Genomic DNA, 18,815 nt, shown 5'->3' with positions numbered 1-18,815 from the left:
GTATGGTTATCCTCCCTGGAAGGCTTGCAGAAGTTTGTACCTGAGGCAATGGCATGGTTAAATGATTTGCCTAGTGGCGTATCTGGCTTAGTTGCCACCCATGGCGGAGCACACTCTCTTTCAGGCACACCACATCCCTCCTCCAGATTGGGGGGGGGGGTGTTCGTGGAGCAGTTACATGGCTGCAGTCTGCTGATCCCCTGCCCAAAACAGGAAATTGATGTCAGATTAAGGTAGAGGCTGATGGAGCCAAAGCCTCTATGCATGTGGACTTCAGCCCTGTGGCAACTCCGTGCACCCTCTTGCTGTCTGCACCCAGGGTGGACCTGCTCCGCTGCCCCACCCCACCTTTGGTATGCCGCTGGATTTGCCCAAGATCACAAGGAATCACAGTGGGATTTCATTTGGGATTCCCTGGTTCTCAGTCTTCTCCACTATGACAGATTTTCAAGGGGCCACTGAAAAGTTCTCAGCCCAACCAACAATATGCTCCATCGAAAGCTATAAACATAGTCCAGAAATTTTCCACTTTTTTTGTTCTGTATTTTTCTGACAGAATGAAAAGAGTGGAAAATCACTGGATTAAGTGTATAGCAGTCAACGGAGACTGCCCCAACTTTGTTGGTTGGGCTGAGAACTTTAAAGTGGCCCCTCATATACAATATAAACTTCAGATAACCTCAGAAACTAGACTCCCAAAAATCACAGCCCCTCTTCAACCTATCCCTGAACTACCTCCCAAAAAGTGTGAGAAAATAGAAGTGTTAACCCTTTTCTTAAATTCCTGCAAATCATCTTTCTACAAAGCTTACTAGGGAAGACATTCTAAAGCTGCAGCACTCTCACTGAAAAGGCCCTCTCCATTGTCTTACCAGTTTCAATTACTTCAGCCCTGAAATAGCAAACAGTTGTGAGTGCAAGTTCAGGCTTGATGTGTACTGTATTTCTTAATCTTCATATGAAGAAAATGTGAAAAACATGTAAGAGAAGTATGACTGAGCTTCAGTTAGTCTAAATCAGGGGTGCCCACACTTTTTGGGCTTGCGAGCTACTTTTAAAATGACCAAGTCAAAATGATCTACCAACAATAAAATTTTAAAAAAACACAACGCACACTGTACGCATAGAAAATGTTAATTATCATTCCTATTCCAGGGTTTTTCAAAGAGGTCAAAGCAGATGACTCTATGCACTATCACCTCAATAACAACCATACAAAAATAGACAAATATACCCCCCTCCCTTTTTACTAAACCACGATAGCAGTTTTTAGAGCGCAGGGAGCTGCGCTGAATGCCCAGCGCTGCTCTCGACGCTCATAGGCTCCCTGCGCTAAAAAACTCTATTGTGGTTTAGTAAAAGGGGACCTTAGTGTAAAATATAGACAGCAGATATAAATTCAGACACATTTTGATCACTAAATTTAAAATAAAATCATTTTTCCTACCTTGTCTGGTGATTTCAAGAGTCTCTGGTTGCACTTTCTTCTTCTGACTGTGCATCCAATCTTTCTTCCCTTCTTTTAGCCTGTATGCTTCCTCTCCTCCAGACCTCGTTCCCTCCCCCAACTTTTCCTTCCTCTCTCCCTGCCCTTTCTTTCTCTCTGCCTCCCTTTCTTTTTTTTCTGTTTCTCTTCTTTCCTTCTGTCTCCCTGCCTGCCCTTTTTCTTTCTTTCTCCCTGCCCTCCCCCAAGCCACTGCCATCGGGGACCAGGACCCAAACCGCCACCAATAACAGGCCCGAAAGCCGCCGCCGCCCCAAGCTCTCACTGCTTCGGCCGACCAGCATTCCTCTCCCCGACGTCAATTCTGCCGTCGGGGAGAGGAAGACTGATTGGCCCAAGATCGCGATCGACCTATTGGGGGAAATGCTGCCGGGTCCTGCCTTCGTGGAAACAGAAAGTAGGCAGGACCCGGCAGCAAGAAGAGCAAATGCTTCACTAACCTGTCTCCCGCCTTAGCCCATAGCGAACGCTTGATTCAGGGCTCTCAACATGTGCGTGCCGGCTTCCCTTCTCCCCCCCCCGGACATAACTTCCGGTTTCGGAGGGAAGAGAAGGGAAGCCGGCACGCACACGTTAGAGCCACGGAGCATAAGTTCGCTACGGGCTGAAATCTCCAAGCCGGTTTTTTTTTAATGTTCAGCAGCGGCGGCAGCAGCAGATGACAGCTGGGCAGACCGCCCAGCTAAAAGGCCCTAGAGAGAACACTGGAGAGGAAGGCTGATCGGCCCGGTAGATCAGGAAGGCAACATGAGTCTATCACGCGATCGACTCGCGTTGCCTTCCTGAGCTACTGGTCGATCGTGATCGACGTGTTGGGCACCCCTGGTCTAAATTATCATATTCGATGAAAGATTCCTCTATGGATGTAACTACACTATCCTACTCTCTAAATACTGAGGCATATAATTCATTTAAGCATACTTGGAATGAAGCAACCTGAGAGGGTTGAAAGTATGCAAGCACAGGTCCAAAAGAGTAATGTCTACATGTTTTTATTGGAATATTAAAACCAATAGGAGGAAATATTTTTTCACTCAGAGAATAGTTAAGCTCTGGTATTACCAGAGGATGTGGTGAGAGTGGTTAATGTAGCTGGTTTTAAAAAAGGTTTGGACAAGTTCCTGGAGGAAAAGTCTATAGTCTGTTGTTGAGACAGACATGGGGGAAGCTACTGTTCGGCATGGAATTCTGCTATTTGAGGTTTTGCCAGATACTTGTGACTTGAATTGGCCTCTGTGAAGATGGGATACTGGGCTAGATGGACCATTGGTCTGACCCAGTAAGGTTGTTTTTATGTCTATATGAAGAAATTCACCCAAGGCTGTGCATATGAATGATGAAAGAGAGAACTGATTGTTCCTATTTGATTATGATTGCAAATATTGGAAGACTGGCATTGAAGCTATGCTTTGGAACTGTATGAAGAGGTACAGTATATTATAAAAAAGGTGCAAAATGGAACAGGGGAAACAAAACCACAAACTCAAAAGCACAGAACCAGAGTGGAATTGTCCCAATCAGAATGGTGTACACCAAAAAAAAAAAAAGTCCTTCAACTCATCTGATAAATGCAAATGCTTTAATTCATCCAAAGTCTCATAAATTCATCCAATGACTCAATGACCCGACATGCACATGTTTCAGCCTAACCGGCCTGCCTCAGGAGTCTTGTGAGCCTCCGATGGGTATATTAGAAAATCATATGAAGCATAAAGATACACGCACCCTCTAAACGTGGCCTTTGGAAGTTGTAAAGCAAGTGATTTTTAGTGCTTTACGACTTCCAAAGGCCACGTTTAGAGGGTGCGTGTATCTTTATGCTTCATATGATTTTCTAATATACCCATCGGAGGCTCACAAGACTCCTGAGGCAGGCCGGTTAGGCCAAAACATGTGCATGTCGAGTCATTGGATGAATTTATGAGACTTTGGATGAATTAAAGCATTTGCATTTATCAGTTGAGTTGAAGGTTTGTTTGTTTTTGGTGTACACCATTCTGATTGGGACAATTCCACTCTGGTTCTGTACAGTATATTATAAACCATGGATTAAGATTAGAGGAATAGTTGAACAAAATCTGAACATGTTTCCTTAATTGAGATATGATATTTAACACAATTATTTGTTTCATTCATATTTATGGGATATGGCGCAGCTAGGGAATTATATAGATTTATAGGATTAGCCTGATAAAATCTGATACTGTCTTTTCTGATATGATCATCCATTTCTTTTTGTGTTTCCTTTATTAGATCGAAGAACTTCAGCAGAAAAACCATGACTTAGAGTATCGTGTCTTGCAGCTGCAAGACAGTAAGGTGGCTGTAAGTAATCAGTTGGAAGTTTTATCTCGCAAGAATGAGCAGCTGTGCAAAGAATTGACTGAAATTGATAGATTAGCAGAGCAGCTAGAAGAAGACAAAGAGCTGGTGTGTGATACTGCTGAACAGGAAATCGGAGAAGCACAGGTAATATAATTTACTTTTTTTAATGTTTAAAAGAATGCTAATACAAAAACTACGGGAATCACATTTTCCATGTTATATAAAATTGTCTATTAGAAAAATGGAAGCTTGGAGCCAACCTGTGGTGCACTAATACTATTCACAAGACATTGAGCCCAGGAGTTTCAAATATCCGTGTTAAAAAGCGATGGTCTGCTAACGCAGCCGTTTAGATACCGAATTAAAACACTTGGAAACAGTTGTTTCTCAGCAAGTGTTATATCCTCGGGAATTAAAAAAACCTGAGATATTCTTTAAAAATTGCACATGTAAATGAGGTCGGTGGACAGCAACGAAGATTTCCTAATTTGCATATGCCCATCACTGATGAGCACATGCGCAGAAAAAATGCTGCTGTCAACGCCGCCGTCAAAACCCCCAAAGAGCAACAGCAGGAGAGATGCCCACACTCTCCCGCTGCCCCTGTGTTGTGATGCAATGTGAGAGATCTCTGCTGCATCACAACACCCCTTCCCTGCAGCAGCGGTGGAAAACACAAATGATAGTGACATCCCCCCTGCAGCAGGAGAGATACCCACACTCTCCTGCTGCACAAATCCCTGCCACGACCTGACCCGTTCCCCTCTGCAGCGGGGGAGATGGCCACTCTCCCCCAATGGCAAGTAAACCAACTCCCGCCGCCGCCCACACCTCCCCGCTGGCAAGTAAACCACCCGCCGCCATCTTCCATCCCCCCCCACAGTGTGAGATATGCCCACTCTTCCCCACTCCCCCTCCCCCTTACCTCAAAATCGAAGAGCTGGAGGGACGTGGATCCACTCCTCCCAGCTGCCTGCATCAACTAAATGGGATTTCTCCTCCCTGGTGCATCTTGGGAAGCACCAGGGAGGGGCCTGAGGCTCTGACTGGCCCCATGGAGGGGCCTTATACAACCTGGGTCAGTCAGAGCTTCAGGCCCCTCCCTGGTGCTTCCCAAGATGCACCGGGGAGGGGAGTTCCCAGTTAGTTGACGCAGGCAGCTGGGAGGAGTGGATCCGCATCCCTCTGGCTCTTCGATTTTGAGGTAAGTGGGAGGGGGTGGTGGTTTACTTGCCAGTGGGGAAGAGTGGGCATCTTTACCACTGCGGGGGGGTAGTGGAAGACGGCGGCGTGGGGTGGTTTACTTGCCAGTGGGGGAGAGTGGGCATCTCCCTGCTGCAGGGGGGGGGTGTCAGGTCACAGCAGGGATTTGTGCAGCGTGAGGGGGGGTGTTGCTGCAGTTCATGTTTGCCGCCGCTGCTGCTGCAGGGAAGAGGTGTTGTGATGCAGTGGAGCGATGGGCATCTCTCCTGCTGCATCACAACACAGGGGTTTAGTTTCTAACAGTCTGTGACACTGACCGGCATCCCTTGTCCAGTCAATTTTTTTTAGTTGCTAAAAACTGATGCCACTTTCTAAAAATGGCTCTGCATTTTTTAAGAATCCACCGGATGGCTCATTTCAGTGTTGAAGAGCCCATTTACATGTTAGTGTCGGAGACTGCTAGAATCCTCGCTAAAGAGGGAGATAATCCATTTTGATAATCCGTCGCTAAACTGCGTACTGGCTAAACTGCCAGAAAACAGTTTAGTGACGGTTAAAGTTTTGAGAATCTAGCTCTGAGAAATAGGGTAGGAGTCATCACTCAACAGTGACACACAATGATTGGATTAAGGACCAGCAGTAGAGCAGAATCTTGCAGTGGAGGTTTGGAAATAGCACAAAAAACGAAAAGAAGACTCACAGTGAAAGCAATCCAAACGATGAGAACAAAAAACTGTGGATGTGGATGTGGATGTTCTGAAAGATAATTTATTATTCACTGTTCACAATAAAACCATATAAGTACAAATATGAATCCAAGTTATAGTCCAAGTAATTGTCCTACCGGACCCTACACGGTCCGTGTTTCGGCGCACCACTTTGTATTACAGCCAAATTGGTTATCTGCTCAAAGACACTGTTTTTAGTCTACATTTTTATCTGTGATACTCGTATCAACCGGATCCCTGAGGAAGGCGTGTTCACCAAAACACGGACCGTGTAGGGTCCGGTAGGACAATTACATGTGGACTATAACTTGGATTCATATTTGGACTTATATGGTTTTATTGTGAAGAGTAAATAATAAATCATCTTTCAGAACATCCACATTCACAGTTCTCGAGGTATGGGAGGGAACCACGTTTTCTTCAGAGAATGAGTTTGAAGGGAAGGAGATTATGATTTAAAATTAGGAAAAATCCCAGGCAACCATGAAAAATAACCTTTGGTACTGTAAACTAAATTTAAACATCCTTCCATCATAAATATACAATGCCATTTTAGATAGGCTGTGGCAATATTAATGCTTTAAGGAAAACATACAGAGCGTGTGACATATTTCACAATACCAAGTCTATACTGTGTATGCTAAAATCAATGTATCTCCACTCCCTGCCAAAGATGTTTTAAAATTGTAAAAAAAATATAAAATATAGGAAATAATTTTTGTAATACTACTATGTAATTATATAAATTATATGTGAATGAAGTGTTCAGAACCCAAATCTCCTGCACTTGAGCCACAAAAGAATCAAATGGGGGCCATCACCACACTTCTAAGCTCTTCTATTTAGTCCTGTTTACATCGATTGTATATTGATAAAATAGATAATTAGAGTTGTTATACAATTCCTCTGGAGTCTGCAAGGTAGGGTTGTCAATCCCTTCTAGCCCTGATCTGTAGGGATCTCAAAACCAAAGTCTGACCCCCTCCTTCTGTGATCATCTCCTGTGACACTCCCCTAGACTATCAGTTTTCTTTCCTACAGCCCTTGCTGTAGGGGCTCATCTTTTCTGCTCGTGTTTTATTTGCCTAAATTCTAGTATCTTAATTATATATTTGGCACGGGTTTTGCCCTAATGCTGTGGATTCACTCTGCGGGGACATCCTTCGGTGGGAGATTGCAGACTTTTCTATATAAATTGCCTGCATCCGGGGGGGTTCCCTGCCACTGCAGTAATTCCCCTGGACAGCCTGCAGGTCAGAATCAGGAGCTAACTCACCCCGGGTTCGTCCGCTAAAGGTAGAGTGCAGGCTGAGCGGTTCCGTGGAGGCGCGCCTGGGATCGGAACCGGACTGCGTACCTTCCCTGATTGTTCCGGAGGTCCGGATAGTCACTGACCTGGGGTGACCGGGCAGGTGAGGTAGTCAGAAGAAGTGAAAATCCAGTTTTTCCAGCTTCCTGAGGTAATAGATCTCCATGCTTGCTGTTTCAGCTTGCCTGCCATTCTTTTCATTGCAGTACAGACAGGGTGAGTTGCTGTTTGCATGCCTGCTTTGGTGATTTTGGGGGGTCTTAAAAAAGGGTTTTTTTGGGTGGTTTCCCTGCATGCCCTTACCCCTACCTCAAAAAAACATAAAATCAACATTTTCTTGGGTTCCCTGTGTTTTTCCCGGGCTGTTTTAGGGCCAAATTGGCACCCGTGGCAGTCTCCTGTGGAGATTTGTAGGACGGCCACTTGGGCTTCTCTACATACTGTCACAAAGTTCTACAGGCTTGACGTGGTGGCCAAGTAATATGCAGCTTTTGGGTCTTCATTCCTGGCGGCCTCATCGGGCCCCCCTGATGATCTGGGACTGTTCTGATATGTCCCTACCATGCAGGCTCCAGAGGAATTGTACAAGAACGAAAGATTAGGTTTCTTACCTCTGCTAATCTTCTTTTTTGTAAAAATCCTCTGGAGTCTATACACCCTACCAGATTTGTCTGTCCAATTCGCAGGGGGCCTGACCAGTAACTGGGAAGCTGGATTTCTGTCTTTGGCCAGCCTCACTAAGAATTCCATTCTTGTTCCCTTATGTAATGTTTCAGGGGTTCCCGGGTGGTTGCTCCCTTCTGAACCCTCAGGCTGTGTCTACTTTATCCAAATTTGTACTGTTCCAAATTGTTTCATGTTAAAGTTTATTGTTTGTGCTATGTTTCGCCTCTTGGCTATATATTAAGTTTGGTGTTGTTTATCATGAGCAGAACTGATTATGCAGCGGTGGGAGGGTCAGTGGGTTTCGGATGGGAGGGAGAGATAGAAAGATGGGAGGGTCATCAGGGGTTCGGCTGTGCGGCGGGGGGATAGAAAGATGCTGCTCAAGGGTTCTACTGCATGGGGAGATGGGAGGAATAGGAAGATGCTGTGCAAGGGTTCTGCTTCACGGAGGGAAGGAGGGATAGAAAGATGCTGCTCAAGGGTTCTGCTTCATAGGGGGATGGGAGGGAGGGATAGAAAGATGCTGCAGAAGGAAGGCACAAGGGGATGGGTGAGAGGGGAGGAAAGATGCTGCACATGTGGGGGAGAGAAAGGAAAGAGGAAGAATTTGGGTGGAGGAGAGGAAGGGAAAGATGATCATTGTACATAAAAAAATAAGACATCCCCTGAAAATAAGCCCTAGTGCGTATTTTGGACCCAAAATTAATATAAGACATGGTCTTATTTTCAGGGAAACGTTTTATTATCTTGCAAGCGGTGCTCAGCCTATAGCTTCCCCTCTGACGCAGCTTCCTGTTTCTGCTTTGGTGGCTCGCATCAAAGGGGAAGTTTTGGGCCGAGCACCACTTCAAGATAATATTTGCTGTCAATGCCGAGGCCCGTTTGACAAAGAAAACTTCAGAAAGGTGACCCCCGAAGGTGAGGGGGAGGGAGATTGGCCAACTAGGGGGAGAGGTTAAGTAGGCAGATGATGGAAGTGGGGAGAAGGGATAGAGAAAGAGAAAAGAGGGCAGATGATGGAAGTGGGGAGATGGAAGAGAGAAAAGGGCAGAGGGCAGACGTTGGATGTCAGCTGAGAGGGGAGAGCAGATGCTGAATGGAAGTGGAGAAAGAGAACACATACTGGATGGAAGGAGGGGGATAAAGAAAAAGAGCATATGCTGGATGGGGAAAAAGAGAGTTAGTTAGATAGTGGAGGGGTGAAGGAAAGGGGTAGCAATCTGTGGGTAGTCACAGTGAAAAGAGAGAAACTGAGGGCTGAATAGTAAGAGAGAATTTAATTTGGACAGAAACAGAAAATGGAGAAGGGAGAGATACCAGAGCATGGGCGGAAGCTAGAAGGAGACAGAAATATCAGATCTGAGTGGAGGAAATGAGAAGAGAGAGGGGGAGGGAAGGAGAGATAGAAGGAGAGAGATGCCAGACCATGTGGAGAAGAGAGGGAAGAAGATGGATGCCAGACCAAGGGGGCAGGGGAGGGCAGGAGGAGAAATGGAAAGATAGAAGGGGGTTGGCAGACAGTTTCTGGAAGGGGCAGACAGTGGATGGAAAGAAGAAAATGACAAGATTAGGAAAGCAGAAACCAAGCTACAAAGGTTGTTAGGTGCCATCAACTTGTGCTCGAGTCCTAGTCCAATGTTAGATGAATATTGAAGAGCAAAGAGTACCAAAAACCCCTATACCTTTGCTTCATCGACTACAGCAAAGCTTTTGATTGTGTGGATTACAATAAACTATGGAGAACTCTAGTGCAAATGGGAATACCCAAACACATAATTCAGCTGATAGAGAGCCGTTATGAAAATCAAGATGACAAAGGTAGAAAAAAAATTCTAGTTTTTAATTTTTTTGCTTTAGGAGAAGGTAGTATTGTAGCTATGTTGATAAATTGTAGTATTATAAGTATAAGTAGTATTGTAGCTGTGTTTATAAATAGAAAATTGAAATACGGTAATTGTTTTATTGGACTAATTTTAATACATTTTTGACTAACTTTCAGAGACCAAATTCTCCTTCCTTAGGTCAGGACAGGATACTGTAACAGCAGTATACTTTACTGACCTAAGGAAAGAGAGTTTGACCTCTGAAAGCTAATTAGAAAATGTATCTATAATAATGTAGAAAATGTATCTATAATAATAAAATGCTAAGCGCTCCCATGCGCACTCTTAACGCGTGCTTCCCTGATCCCTGATCTGTTGGGCTGTGGCAAGTAAGAGTGTGCATGCGCGCTTACCACACATCTTACACTTCACGGACTCCCATAGACGACTTTGAACTTCTCGGCCAGCTCTCGCTGCTGACTTCTCAGGCTGCCCTTGCATCGCTCCAGCTCCACTTCCATGTCCCGCACGAAGAGCAGCTGAATCACAGGAGCCTCCTCGCCCGGGAACTCCGCTTGCCAGTGCTGGGCCAACTCCTCAGAGTCCCACATGCTGCTCCGCGCCGGGCAACGGCAGATGGGGATCTCTCCGCCTGCACCGGCTGCTCCGATACTCGTCAAAAACTTCTCTCTCTCTTAGCTGTTCGATGCTGGCGCTTCCGCTTTCGAGCACGCTGTCGGTGCCTGCAGGCCGCGGCGGCTTGAGGCGGATGTCGGTGGAGGGCAGACAAAAAAGAACGGAGGTAAGGGTTGCTGCTGGACAGGGGAAGAGGTGCTGATGGACAGGGGGGGCAGAAAAAGGAAGGGAGGCCTACTGCTGGACAGGGGGAGCAGGAAAGAGGTGCTGCTGGCCAGGGGGGAGGTAAAGCCAAGGGAGAAGGGCTGCTGCTGGATAAGGGGAGCAGTGAAGGGGTAGTGGTGGACACAGGGGAGATAAAAGGAAGGGAGAATGGACAGGGGGAGCAGGCAAGGGGTGGTGGTGGACAGCTGAGGAAAAAGAAAGACAGAAAGAAATAAAGAAAGAAAGACAGGCTAAGGAAAGAGAGAGAAAGAAATAAAGACAGACACACACACATATTCTAGCACCCGTTAATGTAACGGGCTATAAGACTAGTTAATCAAATAAAATGGTATTATCTTATTTTTCATTTTATTTTTATTTGTTAATTTGTAAAGTGATTTGTTATTTCTCTTTTTTTCAAATTTATATTCGCTATCTTAATATTTAGTTCAGTATTGGGGGTATATGCACCACTGTTTCTATGGTGTTGCATTGTATGCAGAGCCTGGCTTCTTTATGGTTCAGTTTTTGTATATATGTTTACAAAAGAGCAGAAGAAGCATAGAAACATGATGATAGATAAAGGCCAAATGGTCTATCCAGTCTGCCCATTCGCAGTAGCCATTATCTCTTTCTCTCTCTAAACGATCCCAAGTCTTTATCCCATGCTTTCTTGAATTCAGACGGTCTCTTGCCTCCACCATCTCCTCCAGGAGACAGTGCCACGCATCCACCACCCTTTCTGTAAAAATGTATTTCCTTAGATTACTCCTGAGCCTATCACCTCTTAACTTCATTGCTTCTTTTCAAATGAAAGAGACTCGACTCATGCACATTTACACCACGTAGGTATTTAAACGTTTCTATCATATTTCCCCTTTCCTGCCTTTTCTCCAAGTACACATATTTAGATCTTTGAGTCTGTCCCCATACACCTTATGATGAAAACCAAGCACCATTTTAATAGCCTTCCTCTGGACCGACTCCATCCTTTTTGAAGGTGCAGACTCCAGAATTGCACACAATATATCTAAATGAGGTCTCACCAGAATCTTATACAGGAGCATCAATATTTCCTTTTTCCTACTGGCCATACCTCGCCCTATGCACCCTAGTATCCTTCTAGCTTTCGCCGCCACCTTTTCAACCTGTTGGGCCACTTTAAGATCATCACATACAATCACACCAAAGCCCCGCTCTTCTGTTGTGCACATAAGTTCTTCACCCCATAAATGTACTGTTCCTTCAGTTTGTAGCACAAGTCAGCATGCTGAATTCTCTGCACTGCTCCGATAGAATTCTTATGATCATCAGAACAGCGCAGAACATTCAGCCTGCCAGCCAGCACTAAAAACCTCTTCCGTGCTTTTGTTAAAAAAAAAAAAAAAAGGGGGGGGGGTTAGTTTGTGATTACTTATTCCATACTGGGTGAGGGTGGTTCTGTGTCCTGTGTGTATGAAAGACTTGGTTTTCTGTTAGCATTGACCAGCCTTGTTTGCTGAAATGCATGGTTCCTGGGAGCACCTTGAATAAACCTGATTTGAATCTCCTTATTGTCTGCTGATCTTTTGTTCCACGTTGGATTCTTTGGTGGATTTCTTGCCTTGTTGTTTTGTTTCAGATTAAAATACATGGAGTGGAACGTAACAGAGGAGTTACAGATTTGGTTGTTTATACATATGGGTTAAATTGGATGACATAGAGTGAGGCAGTTGAGAGGAGTTGCAAATTTAGTTATTAATATAGACTTATGTTTAGGATAGTATTACTGCTTTACAATGCATTTGAACATGTTTATATATGTATGGAAAGGGTTCAGAGTTAAAGTCCTGGGCAAGTAGATGGGAAGGGAAGGAAAGGGGGATTTGTTCAGAGATGTTTGGGGCTTGCATAGAACTAAAACTGTACACTGGCACTGGTATGGTAATCTTTGTTGTTTGTTTTGAATTTTATAATAAAAGAAAAAAAGGAATACAAGTGGAAATAAAGAAGTAAATAAGAAAACAGGTAAATAAATGGGGGCGGGGCAGGGCATGGGCAGGGCTAATGGGCCCAGTGTACTTGTGTGCCTAGGGGCCCTCGAAGAATTAATCCTGCCCTGGTTATATCCCTATGATACTCAGTGCAACCCCCTAATCCTTCCAGCTCCAATCCTTGATGCAACAAGGCCCCACTTCCCCACTTCCAGAGGCCTAAAGCTTATATACCTGGTGGTTCAGTGATAGAAGCAATACCCTTTGTTCCATATCTTCAGGGCAATCAATTTCTAGTAAAAGAAAATTGGTCCTTGCTGTAATCTTGCAAACTCATAACAAAATCAATAAACATTTGCTGGTGTGGTTTATTTTGATAGCTTGTAAGGCACAGAACTTTAATTGATAAGTTAGTAGTGATTGTGAGTAGAGCATTTTTTTGTCTTTGCAGGCATATTAAAACTTTTTCTAAATCAAAATGAAGAGAAATAGAAGAAGTCAGCCATTTTAGTCTTTGCTGCTATTGTTTGAAATATTGATCATACTTTTTATCCTTACTGTGAAATTTTTTTTGTCAGTTTTGTCTCTTGCCACCATAGATATCTCTGGCAAACTAAAATAATAAACTATTATACTTTTTTTTAGACGAAAATCAGACTCCAGCAAAGGACTATTGAAAAGCTCAAGAATGCAATCAAAAACTTGACATCTGTAAGTTACAGAAAGTGTTTTATAGATGGAAATAAATTTGAGAAAGAAATGCAGAAATCAAAACTACTCTGACAGAAAAATTGCATTATACTATATAACTAGCCAAAGGTGAATTCTCATTCTTCTCCTTCAAAAGTATAAAAATCAGTGGAATTTGGAATGTTAGGTGCCGTAGTATGGGTACCAAACCTTTCATTCTATATAGTGCCAAAAGTTAGGAGTCAATTTGGTGCATAACATCTGCACTATAATGGCAGTTTGATAAAAAAAATTGTGGTTAACAGGTTATACATGTGTGCACTTAGGTGCTATTCTATAGCTTGGAACTTAAGTGCAGTGTTCTTCAACCGCTGGTCCGTGGACCTGTGCCAGTCCGCAGGGTCGGCACGTCCATCAGGCCCAAGACAGTGCTTTTCAGCTGCCGGTCCATGGTGCGATCAACGTGGCATCTTTGGGCCGGCTCCCTGAGTGCTGCAGTGTACAAAGCCATGAGAAAAGGCTCTTAACGCGCGTCCTGCACCTGAACCAGAAGCCTTCTCTCTGATGTTGCAACGTCAGAGGGAAGGTTTTCAGATGAGGCGCGGGACGTGCGCTGCCCACAGCTTTGTGCACTGCAGCACTCAGGGAGCCGGCCCGAAGATGCCGCGTTGATTGCACCGTGGACCGTCCCGAAGATAACACCAGGGGGCAGGCCAGAGCGCAAGGCACAACAACAGTAGGGGGAATGCTTTTATTTTTTTGTTTAGTAATTGATTTACATCTGCTGTCTGTTCTGAAAGAAATGCATTTGTTTCTTTTCCTCTGGGGTTATACTGCTTGCAGAGTCTTGCATCTTAGGGTTTGTTTGTAAATATTAGTACTTTTAGTTTTTGGTCCTGCATTTGCATGGCGTTATCTGTTTTCTGGTAGGAATGAATGTTGAAAAGCATACAGTGTGCTTTGTGTATTTTAATTTTGTGGTTAACCTTTATGTGTTGTTAATACGATTATATTGTGTGTGTGTGTGTGTGTGTGTGTGTATATGAAAAATGAATGGAAAAAGTGGTGTTACAATTAGTACTATTATGGGGGCGGGGTCTGGGGCGGAGATGGGCACAACTTAGCCCAGTGTTCTTCAACTTCCAGTCCACGGACCGGTGCCGGTCCACAAAATAATTATTTTATTTCCGCCGGTCCATAGGTGTCAAAAGGTTGAAGAACACTGCTCTAGTGCATAATTGCAAGAGGAGTACCTGGCATTCTGATTTTTTTTTTTTAATTTTAGCTCTTAGTCTTTGGAATAATCTTCCCCCCTTTTATTTGTGGATAATTGTCTTTTAAAAGATTTAAAACAGCTCTTAAAATGTATTTTTTGAAACAATGTTTGAAAGTTTGTTGTCCAGCTCCCATGGATGAACACAGGGGCGAACCAAGGAGAGGTGGGAAGCCAGTCCACCCTGAGTGTAAGCACTAAGAGGGTGCGCAACTGGCACACAGGCACTTCCTGCTTTTCTCTGCCAGTGCTGCTTTTCCAAGCCAGCAACAGTGACAGTAAACTTAAACACAGCCATCGTGGGACCTTTGGGCATTTCCCTGCAGCTGCCATTCCAGTCCATCTGACGTCACTTCCTTGTTTCAGAGCAGAGTCAGCAGCCGCAGGAAGGTGCATGAAAGTCCCACGATGGCTGCATTTAAGTTTATTGCTACTGGTTCGGGAAAGCAGCAGCAGTGGTGGGGAGGTGAGGGGGCAGGATTATTTATGAAATTGGGGTGGAGAAAGAGAAGGGGTAGATGCTGATAGAAATGGGGTGGAGGGAAAGAGAGAGGGCAGATGCTGATGGAAGTGAGGTGGAGAGAGAGAGAAGGGAGCAAGATACTGGATGAAATTAAGGTGGAGGGAGAAAGAGAGGGGCAGATACTGATGGAAGTGGGGTGAATGGAGAGAGAGAAGGGAGCAGATATTTGATATTAGTGGGAAGGGGAGAGAGAAGGAACAAATGTTGGATAGAAGTGGGGAAGATAGAGAGAAAGGGAGAGCATATACTGGATATATGTGGGGAGGAGAGAGAGAGGGGAGCAGAAGCTGAATGGAAATAGAGAGAGGGGGAGATGCTGGATGGAAGGGGGCAGAGAAAGAGGGCACATACTGGATGGAAGGAAGGGATAAATTAAAAAGGGTACATGCTGGATGGGGAAGAAAAGGATAGAGTTAGTGAGATACTAAAGGAGGTGAGGGAAAGAGGTGGCAAGCTGTAGGTAGACACAGTGAAGAGAGGAAAATTGAGGACTGGATAGTAAGGAAGAAATTAATCTAGACAGAGGCAGAAAATAAATGAGAAGGAAGACAGAAAGAGCAGACAGTTTCTGGAAGGGGCATAGAAAGAGGGCAGATGTCACATGGAAGGGACAGAGAGAGAGCAGACAGTGGGGAGTGCCAAGAAAATGAGAAAAGGAAAAACCAGAGATAACAAAGGTATAAAAGAATGTTCTATTTCTTCTATTTATTTATTTGCTTTAGAATAAATTAGTATTGTAACTGTGTTGATAAATGTTTATAAATAGAAAACAAATAAGGTGATCCTCCAATTCCTCAGTTGTCTCTACAAGCAAGATAGTAGGAGCATGTCTTTTATGCTTGTGTTTCTTTTTATTTAAATTTGGTCTTTTTTTGCTGTTTGTCAGGCTTTTTGGTACTTTAGAAGATCCCTCTTTTGAGACTGCTCTAGATGCGGGAGAGTGCAAACTCTGAGGTTGAGGGTCTGCTTCCAAGGGGCAGATTTCTTTGCAGCCTACACTAACAGTTTGGGGGCTCAGGGACTGTTCCCCCTGGTTTATCCACATTGGGCTTGAGCTTAGGCTGGGTGGCTCCGTGGTGTTTTTCCAGGATCAGGGCAGACTGCTTTCCTTCCCCCATTTGCGTGTGTGTGATCCGGTGGGGGTTGAGGTCTCCAGCTGGTTCATTGGGCCCGAGAAGCAGTCAGAAGACACAAAGGGGAAGATTTCTGTACAGGACGCTGGACTCAGCAGCTGCCTACTGTGGTATTCAGCCTATGCCTGCTAAGTCTGTCCCCAGAGCAGTGCGCAACTCAAGAGCAGACACTCTACAAACAGCTCAATTTAAACCTCAAACTGAACATTTTGATGACTTTCCTTCTTTGGCCCCTAGAGGGAGCGAGAGAGCAGATTTGCAGGTTTCTCAACCACCACACAGCTCTAGGTTAGTTCCCAGCAGTCACTTGCAGGCTGGAAGCAGAAACAGCAGGAAAACCTTTTCACCTGAGGGTTTGGGGCATGGCTGCAGGCTATTACACTAGAGAGCTGAACAGTTAGAGAGGAAGAAAAGAAAGGAGCAGCTTCAGGAAAGGCAGAGAGACTCAGGGTTGAGAGCTCTTAATGGCAAAGAACAGCTGGAAAGTATGGAGCTGACTGAGGCTGGTTTGGAGTCACCCAACTTCATGCCTCAAGATTTCCAGGACATGGAACTGGAGCCATATGCTGAGCCACGGAATGGAGTCCTACCAATGGAGGTTTGCTGGACTGAAGGCAAGTAGTTTAAACTGCCTAAATGTTTAACTTGGATACTGCTTAACTAAGCTGACTGAATGTTTTTTTGTGGTAACCCTGAAGAAGGTGTGGTGCTTGGAGGCACCTCTAAGAAATGTAAAAGACTTGTTTGAGATTTAATGGGGGGTTTTCTCTTCCCTCTGGTTGGGGGAAGGTCTGTTACCAGTCCCAGGCAGTGGGGAATGCTCCGCATTTTCTGTGGTGGGATTGAGGGCCTATGATTGGTGAATTGCGACCATTCAGAGCACACTCCCTGGCCAGCATGTCAGCTGCTGGGGCCTAGTGCCGTAGCACTAGCACAGGCTGAGGATATTGGCCCAAAAGGCTGTTTTGGGGGGTTTTTTTTGATGCTTTGGAAGTTTGGATTATTAATCGGCTGGAGAGCTGCTAGCAGCAGCTTTGGGAAAGCTTGAATTATATATTTTTGAACTTTATTGACTGACATTAACCCAGAGACTGTTTAGCAGTGCATTTTGTTTGGTTTGGGACTATATTTGATATCTGAAACATCCTGGCAAAATTGTTTTCTTTTTAATTTGAAACTGATTGAACTTGAAACAAGCAAGCTGGGTTTGAATGTTTTGTTTTGAAGAATAAACCCAGTAATTGTTTAATACAATACCTACCTGGTGTGGCGGTGTTCACTTCTATTAACCTTTTTTTTTTTTTTTTCCTTCCTTGTGCTGCCCGCAGCGGCTCACAAGAGTTTTTTCTCTTGCCACTGGTGCTCTAGGACCCATTGCCCTGAGGCTGCTGGTGACACTACGAAGCGGCTAAGAATTGCACACCAGCATCCTATACAGAATCATATCTGCCCTAATGGACAGATGCCTAACCCCGCCTAACCACCCTGATTCTCTAACCGGCACCCATGTCACAGGCGCCAGTTATTGAATCGCGCCTGCCTGATTGAGGGATCCCTTGCCATCAGCTGATTGTGGCAGGGGACCTCCCTTAAGTCCTGCTGAAATAGGTAAGAAGGATGACCACTCCCTACTGCCCCTGAACCCCCCCAAAGCAGTTTTAGGTATCTGGCCAATCGGAGTCCCAGTGCATTCCAGGATGCACTGGGAAGGAGGCCTAAGACTCCGATTGGCCCAGGTGCTTAAGGTCCTCAAATGTGAGGGGCCTTAGACATTTGAGCCAATCAGGACCTTAGGCCCCTCCCCAGTGTATCCCAAAATGCATCAGAAAGAGGAAGGCCCACCATTTGTAATGGTGGTCCTGCCGGCCGGAGGGTGTAAGCATCCCTTCGGCCAAGCTTTCTCCTACAAGGTATGAGGTTAGAGGAGTTGGGGGGGTAGACCTAGGAGTGCAGGGTGAGGGCCTGCAGCCTTTGGGGGGTGTCATGAGGGTTAGGTTTGTGGGGTATCGGGGATTCTGGAGTTTAGAGGAGGTGGCGGCAGGAGGGAGTGAGAATCATTCCTGCCAGTCTTCAATGGAGGGGGGCAGGAGGGAATGAGTATCTGCTACTATTTTACTCCATCGTCTTTTTGATTCCAAAGCCTGGAAGTTTAGGAGTGACTATAGAGGAGGACTCTGGAGGCACGAGCCAGAATGAATTGGTAGCTCCTTCTACTGTCTCTTTTCCATAGGCATGCCACTGAGGATTGCTTCCTGGGTTGTTGTGATGTCCTGGGTCGTTGTGATGTCAACCTTCGAGGCAAGGGAGCCCATTGAAATCATTGTCCCATTCAGGGGTCTTGGACCCCTTCTCAGAAAAAATGGTCGATCAGTCAGTTGGAGCTGAGGGCCATTCATTTGGCTCTAATGCAATTGCAGAAGACTCTGGAGGGCCAAGCGGTCAGGATCTTCTCCAACAATGCGACAGTAGTGGCCTATGTCAATCACCAAGGAGATACAAAGTGTGCATCTCTGGCTCTGAAAGCCCGCCTGCTCTTTCATTTGGCGGAGTGTCACCTCCAGGTGCTCTCGGCATCGCATGTGGCAGGAATCGACAATGTTAAAGCAGACTCTCTCAGCAGACAGACTCTGGATCCGGGTGAATGGGTGTTTTCCTCAGCAGCGTTCCAAGCAATTATATGGTGATGGGGGTCAACCTCAGTTTTTGCTCATGGCCACGGCACAAAGCAGGAAGGCAGATCGCTTCTTCAGTTGAGCTGAGCCAGGAAGTGAGGGTCTCGATGCTCTAATCCAGGTGTAGGAATAGGGAGTTCTTCTGTATGGTTT

General features: G+C 45.1%; 1 protein-coding gene across 1 annotated transcript in view; it reads left to right on the top strand.

Moving 5' to 3' along the window:
* The window catches only part of TSGA10 (testis specific 10), a 418,936-nt gene that overhangs the window by 13,926 nt on the left and 386,195 nt on the right, over window positions 1-18,815 (top strand). Inside the window, 2 exon segments of the mRNA XM_033947421.1 lie at window positions 3,758-3,973; window positions 13,017-13,082. Of these exon segments, the coding sequence (XP_033803312.1) occupies window positions 3,758-3,973; window positions 13,017-13,082 (282 nt within the window).

Source organism: Geotrypetes seraphini, chromosome 6, assembly GCF_902459505.1.
Source record: "Geotrypetes seraphini chromosome 6, aGeoSer1.1, whole genome shotgun sequence".
Taxonomy (NCBI): Eukaryota; Metazoa; Chordata; class Amphibia; order Gymnophiona; family Dermophiidae; genus Geotrypetes; species Geotrypetes seraphini.
The sequence above is the reverse complement of the archived record's forward strand: the minus strand, read 5'-3'. Positions and strand labels throughout refer to the sequence as shown.